At 38.1% G+C, this 7,708-nt stretch overlaps 1 protein-coding gene across 1 annotated transcript; it reads right to left on the bottom strand.

Annotated features, from left to right (window-relative positions):
* Positions 1 to 3,680: 3,680 nt before the first annotated feature.
* Positions 3,681 to 4,497, bottom strand: LOC110571790 (40S ribosomal protein S6-like). Its single transcript, XM_044914042.1, has one exon. The coding sequence runs from the start codon at positions 4,458 to 4,460 to the stop codon at positions 3,717 to 3,719; it is 744 nt and encodes a 247-aa protein (XP_044769977.1). The 5' UTR covers positions 4,461 to 4,497; the 3' UTR covers positions 3,681 to 3,716.
* Between the last annotated feature and the right edge of the window lie 3,211 nt (positions 4,498 to 7,708).

Raw genomic sequence — 7,708 nt, 5'->3', positions numbered from 1 at the left:
CAGAGAACCAGCTCAAGCTGTTTATACATCTCTTTGACTTTGCCTCTTAAGAGGACAGCAGGGGCATAATCTATAACACTGTTTTGGGGGACTATTCTGATTTGGTTTAAACTTCATTGAGGAAATGCTGGGCCTGGGTTATAGAATCTCTGAATGGGTTACTATGTGAGGCTATGAAATATTTTTGCTACCTTTATAAAAAGCTACATCCCTATTGGTCCAGAATTATGGGGCACTACCCTGCCTATGAAAAGGATTGAAAGAAAATAACCTCTAGAGAGCATCTCTCGTCCTATTATTGAATTTTCTCCTCAGCCAGAGTTAATGGCAGTATCTCTGAAACAAATGTACGTATGTTCAAAGATTCAAAGAAACCTCTAGCTCAAAAATGTTATGACAGAAATCGGAAAAATTCCTTCACCTACAATTAAGGAATGTCATATGTGCACTTAAAAATATTTTCTAAAATATACGTTTGTAGCATATTAGAAATTTTAAAACAGAACCTTTTTAGTAACTATAAACTATATAACCTTTGATACAATCCCACGTGTTAAGCCCTTAAAAAATACCATAATACAATTTACCCCTAGAACTAATCAGCTGATTAAAATTAAATCAAAATCCTATCTTTTAATTAATGCACATTCTAAAGAAAAACAGCTAAAAGGAAGGACAGTAAAGTCATATGATAGTTAAACCATGTCTTGATTTCATGCTGTGTCAATTTTAAATACAATCATTCATGATTCTGAAATTAATCAAAATTTCCCGAGCAGGTGTATATCTAGAAAAAGATGTTTTAATTAAAACTATTAACCAATATAAGCAGAGCTCTACACTAAAAGCTTGGCTTGGAACGGCAGCAAATTAACATAAGATGCCAATCTAATAAAATGAAAAGCATCCTGGAGGTTGTTGTCCAAAAGAGGGGCCTGAAGAATTTAACTGATCCATATCAATTAGTGCAGGATGTCACTGTTATTCCATTCATGGTGACTGCCACCTTATGCAGCTCCAACACTGAAACCAAATGAGAAAGATGTCCTCCTGTGGTAGGGCCTAATCCTACGGCAGAAAACCTTCATCAGGGAAAAAAGAAAAAAGGAGGGAACAATGAGCTGTTTTGTTTTCTAAATACCATACACACATATCTAATAAACTCCCTAGAATGTTAATAGTACCTGTGAATCCCAAGAAAGAAAAAAAGTATACTTAGCTATAAATTGTAGCAGGCATAAATCAAAAGTTTATGAGGCCAAATATGTATCAGTAATATGTTCTATTTTTTGAATGATTACTTTGTGCCAGGCACTTTTCTGAGCATTTTTTACATAATCATCCCCATTACAGTCCTGCAAGGTCAAATGCCCCATTTTACTGAGAAGAAACTGAGGCCCAGAGAGATCATATAATTTGACCAATGTCAGTAAGTGGCAGAGTAGGGATTGGAACTCAAAGTCCATAGTCTTCATCATCATGCTCTACTCCTCCTAATATGTTTACAGATTTCTATTTTGTTCTGTTTGGGAAAGGAAAAGGAAGGGAATCATGATCTCTTCCTCTGCCTTTAAGTTGGGATGGAAGGAAATTTTCCATAACAGTCTTCTAAAATCAGACTAAACAATTGAATAATACTGGTTTTCACAGATTTAAATCACAGATGGAACTAAGCCATCCAAATGTCATTTTGGAGACTTTACATATAGAACCTAGTTTTTAAAGAAATCGATTACATTTTCTAATATCTGAAGTGAGGCATGGTAGCAATGAAGGTGATGAGGAGCCTTACATAATTATTTTGAGGTTGGCTCAAAAAATGTACAGTCCTATTATAGGAAGAGACACATAAAAAACAAATGATGTTGAAAGCCTCGAAGGTCAAGTGTAAGGATCTGATTGTCCTTCCTTCTTGTATGATTGCAGATTCATTCTCCCTAGATATTTTTACATTGTATTGTTGCTTTCTTATCTAACTTGTACCTCCAGGAAGTTTTTCTTTTGCCAAAAACCAGTGCATTTATATTTGATTAAATGTGGTGCTGTCAAGTTTTCCTGATGAAAATTCTCTCTCTCTCTCTCTCTCTCACACACACACACACACACACACCAGACGGGTACGGACCTCTATCACGAGAATTACCTGTTTATGTGGTTGGTTTACATATTATTAAACCACCCATCTGATCTCTAATGGCAGGCCCTGCTGACACTATCTGACCCAGTTTGACAATCTGGATAGAAATTGTAGGGTTGGCTGTTCAATGGCTGTGACTTTTAACAGCACTGCTTTTGGGCCTCAAATCAATTCTCTCTGTTTACAGACCATTTCACAGCCCTTTACCTGCAACATCACTTGTGTCAGTCCCATAAATACTTTGGTGTATATAATGCTTGAATTAGCATAATGGTTTAGGCTCTAAGCTCTTAGCCCAAAGAAGGACACGTCAACATGTTCTCTTCACTTAAGCAATTAAGAGCCATTATGCTGCTTCAGTGGAAATATCATCAAGGTTAAAGACAATCCCAAACAGCCCTCTCACCTTTTTATTCTAAGTCTAATAAATGAGGCATAGAAATTGAAATGTTAGTAAACAGTCTTACTTGCAAGCTCTTTTTGGATCATGCTTAATCAGACCCCCATTCACCAGACATTTGCAAGGGATTCAGAAATGTGTATATTGAATTGTTCATTTAGTGCAAGAAAATAAAGCTTGCTGATTTGACTTCAACATCATAGTTAACGCAAATTTATTTTTGCCAGATTTAAAAACTTTTAGCATCAAATTACATAAAAAAATATTTCTATACTTTTATTATTTGATATGACAAAAGTTACACTTTTAAAGGCAATGTGGTTGCTGTGACTTAAACAAAGCGATAGTTCCAAGGTCTTTCTGTATTTTTTCTTTTAAAAATTTGCTTTATTGAAGTATAATTTGCATATAATAAAATTCAATTTTAAGTATACATTTTGATGAGTTTGGCAAATGTATATAGTTGTGTAATTACCATTATAATCAAGATATGGAATATTTCTATAACCTGAAAAAATTCCCTTGTCCCCCTCTACAGTTAATCCTCTTCCCCACCCCTGGTAACCAATGATCTGCTTTTGATCACTAGATTTGCCTTTTCTAGAATTTCATATCAATAGACAGTATCTAGTCTTCCGTGTTTGGCTTCCCATATTTCTCATTATCTTTTCCTCTATGTATTAGTGAGAAGGTATTGTGAGAACCATAATTTGGGTGGAATCCTGGCTCCACCTCTTCTGGCTCAATGACCTTAAGCACGTTATTTAAATTCTCTGGGCCTTAGTTTCCTCTTCTATAAGAAGGGAGAAAATACCTCCGGAGTAGGGGTTATAAATAAATCTATGCATATACTTGGGTAAGGTATCTAGAAAGTGCTCAATAAGTCTTGGTTTCTTAGATTGGTCCTATTCTCTCCAGCATTGAACATCTTTAACAGCTGCTCACTACAGGTCTCACTGTGACTGAATCCAGTGACTGCAAAAAGGGACAAAGGAACTTTTTCAGGTTTGGGAAATATCTGTATCTTGACTGTGATCGTAATTACACAATTATATACATTTGTCAAAATTCATTAAACTGAACACTTGAAGTTGAATTTTATTATCTGTAAATTACATGGCAATAAAGATGATTTTTTTTTGATGTCTGATCTTATTTATTTGTCACTCATAGAAAATCTCATTTTTGACTGGACTCAGAGGTAGAAGCTCTCAGAGAGGACAGCCTCCGTCTCTTGGCAATCTGTTCCTGGCGTTTTTCTTTGGCCTCCTTCATTCTCTTGGCCAAAAGTTTAGCGTATTCTGCAGCCTCTTCCTTATTTTTCTTAGTGTGCTGCTTCTTCAAAGCAATATGCCACCGTTTGTGCTGGAGGACACGTGGAGTAACAAGACGCTGAATCTTAGGCGCTTTGGTTCTAGGTTTCTTACCTTCTTTGTTTAGGGGCTTTCTCACAACATACTGGCGGACATCATCTTCTTTAGAGAGATTGAAAAATTTGCGGATTCTGCCGGCTCTTTTGGGCCCCAGGCGACGAGGCACAGTAGTATCAGTGAGTCCAGGAATATCCTTCTCCCCTTTTTTTACAATGACCAAGTTGAGAACAATGAGACTGGCATCCACAATGCAACCGCGAACAGATTTGCGCTTTCTCTCTCCAGTCGTCCTTGGTCTATAGCAGGAATGCCCCTTACTCAGCAGCAGGCGGACACGACCATGGGTCAAGACACCCTGCTTCATGGGGAAGCCCTGTTTGTCATTGCCACCACTGATTCGGACCACATAACCCTTCCATTCTTCACCCAGAGCATCAGCAGCAACTTCTGTGGCCATACGCTTCTCATAGAAGGTACGAAGTTTGCGTTCATTGTCCACTTCAATGAGTTTCTGGCAGCCAGTAGCTGGGAAAGAGATGTTCAGCTTCATCCTGAAGCAGCCTACCGCCTCCGAGGCGCCACGAAAAAGAGGAAAGATGATTTCTTTTTTTAATCTAAAAATAATACATATGGAAAGACCTTGGAAATGTCTCTTGGTTTAAGAGTCACATGTGATGAGAGATACCCTTGACTCAGTGCTTCATCAGCTGGGCTTGCTGCTTTGGTCAAATAAGGGAAGCATTCAAAGCCTTTCCTAAGAGCAGCGCATTTGATATCACCGACAGAAGCCCTGCAAGCAGTAAATGTTGTTTTCACAAACCACTGTCGTTGTGTTGACTTTTTAAGTTAAAGAAAGCAGTTGTTCATTGAGAGAATAAAAGTAATGTGCGAGACTGTGTGTGTGTGTGTGTAAGAAAACGCAATTAAGTGACATTGTATTGACCATCTTGAACTAACGGCTTCAAAATGTCAAAAACAGCTTATTGGATATAGAAAATGTGCAAGAAAATTGAGCTTAGAAACAGTTAGTTGAAGTGTCACTTTCTTTGGGGCATCTTCCCCAACTCCCACCAAAACCCTCATCCCCATTCTGAGTTAGGTGCCCCTTCTCTCTGTTCTTATGTTATTCTGTCCCTACCTCTATCACATCAGTTGTCACACTGCGTTTTATTTATTGGCTTATGTGTCTATTCCCCTTCATAAGACTATGCAATCCTTGAAGATAGGTACTTTGTTTTTGGTATCTTTATATTTCCAGCACCCTGAACAGTTCTTAGTAGGGGCTCAATAAATGTTTGATGAGTAAATGAGGTCTTAATCACATTACCTCCATTTACAACATTACAACCAACATTTACCCCAGGATTGCTTTTAACAGTGATTTGGGTCCAATGTATGTAAGGATCTGAAGCAATAGAGGACCCACGGAAAGACATGAAAAACCAAAGAGAAAATAAGAAATTTAGTGCGAGGAGAGGGAATAGTTAAGAGAAGTGTCCTTTAGTGGTTTGCTCCCAGAATCCTTGCTTTGGGCAAACAGTTCTCAGTTAGATTCCAGCCCTCCCAAACTGTGTGGCCTTGGACTAGTTACTAAACCTTCCTGAGCTTCAGTTCACCTGTGACTTCTCATCTATAAAATAGAGGAAATAATAATGATATCTCCTTCATAGGATTTCTGTGGGATTGAATGATATGCATATAAAGCACTCAGCACAGTGTCTGGCACACGGTGAATACTCACAAAATGTTAATTCTCTAGTGTGTTTCAAGAGTGCAGACTCTGGAGTCCAACAGATTATATTTGAATTTCAACTCATTCTAATTCAGCCATCCATGGTCTGTGTGAACCCAGACAGATTACTTATAACCTCAGATTCACTAAGTGCAAAATGAGGATAATAACAGTATCCCCTCATAGGGTTATTTTGAGGATTAAATGAGATAAAAGAACTCAGCATCATGACTGGCATGTAATAAATGCTTAATAAAGGTTAGTTATTATCCTAGCCTGATAGGATCTAGGTCTACTGTTACCATATAAGCCCTGTTCCTCAGCAGGAAGCCTTTATTTCAATCAAGTATATTCCCTCTCTCATTTATATTTGCCATGCTCATTTATTTTTCTTTACTTTGTTCATGCTACAGCTGCTGTAGGTCAGTGTGGAATAAAGGAACAAAGGTTTTGAGGTCGAATGACCTGGGTTCTAAATCTGACTTGCTAATATCCTACTTGTGTACAAGTCACCCTGCTTCCCTGAATCTGTTTTCACCTGTAACATGGAGATGATAATCTTTATTTCACTGGCTTTTTGTGAAGATTAAATGAGCTCATATGTAATAAGGTGCCTGATGTATAATAGGTGTTCTGTTGAATACATCTTAGTTTCCAATCCACTGCATTCCCCCAATCAGGCACACTTGCCATCTCCTTTACACCTATCTAAACATCTTCCAAGACATACCTAAAAATCTCACCTCATTCTGGAAGCTGTCTCACGCTGACCCACCTTATCCCACAAATGTATTCTGTGAGTCTCAGTTTCCTTTTTCATACAACTTGACAATCTCTCCTAGCCCTAACCCTCCATGATTCTGAGACATTGCAATGATTCATGGTTGGAACTAGAGGATTTTCTAAACGCTTCCCTGTACACACAGTAAATGTATGGTAAATGGCTAAGAGGGACAGGTTTCAACTGTTAAATTACGAAATTAAATAAAATGTGAGTTACCATATTTACCATATGAAGTTTTGGAAACCATTCTACAACACATACTCAACACTAGATGACAATGAGTATAAGTTTTATTTCTTTGATGATTCAGAAGCCTTATGGATCTTGTATCTACTGTTCAAAGCTACAAGAGAAAATATGTAATTTTTCATACTTTCAGGTTGTGGTGATTTGAAAAAGTAGGGGGTAGTAGTATACCAAAGTGAAATGTACATCTTTAGATCATCTATTGTGTCTCTTCTGATAGCACCTGTGTAACATTCCTAATAAACAATGTAAATGGCATTGGGGTGCCTGGGTGGCTCAGTCATTTTAGCATCTGATTGTTGATTTTGGCTCAAGTCATGATCTCAGGGTTGTCAGATTGAGCCTCGCATCAGGCTCCACGATGGGCATGGAACCTGCTTAAGATTCTCTCTCCCTCTCCTTCTGTCCCTCCCCACTCCCTCTTTTAAAAAAAGTAAAAAGAAAATGACATAATAAGAGTGTTCTTTGGGCAGAGAATTACCACCAAACATCTTAACATTCCAATATTCTACTAACAATATCAGCTTACAACAAAAACTGGAAGCATGTGAATAGCCACTTTCTAATTTTATTCTGCCTACTCGGACTATGCAAGAGGAAAAGAAGATGATAAATAGCCAGAGAGATTTTCTTGACATCATGCTTAACTGAAATTTCAAAATAAATCAGTTGAGCTCATTTTTAAAGACCTACAACTAAATTATCATTGGATCGTTTTGTTCTGCTCCCAACTGGGTTTCCGAGGGACTTGTGGTGAGATACAACGAGATCTGAAAATGGGCCACAGTGCGCAAACATTGCAGTTTGGTTTGATTTAGTCTAACTCTTGTGTAATAACTTTCTTTGAAGTGTGGGTTGAGGAGCAGGTTACAAGCCCGAGGCCACAAGCTCATCTTGTTCTTGTTACAACTCAGATGCCCTGGAGTCCCCGCACTATATATCAGAGACTTGGCACTGGAGTCCCTGGCCGATCAAGAGTGGAGCCTTCATTCCCAGCACAGCAGAGCAACTGAGCAACAAACAACAACATGGTTCT

This window comes from Neomonachus schauinslandi, chromosome 4 (genome assembly GCF_002201575.2).
Source record: "Neomonachus schauinslandi chromosome 4, ASM220157v2, whole genome shotgun sequence".
Lineage (NCBI taxonomy): Eukaryota > Metazoa > Chordata > Mammalia > Carnivora > Phocidae > Neomonachus > Neomonachus schauinslandi.
The sequence above is the reverse complement of the archived record's forward strand: the minus strand, read 5'-3'. Positions and strand labels throughout refer to the sequence as shown.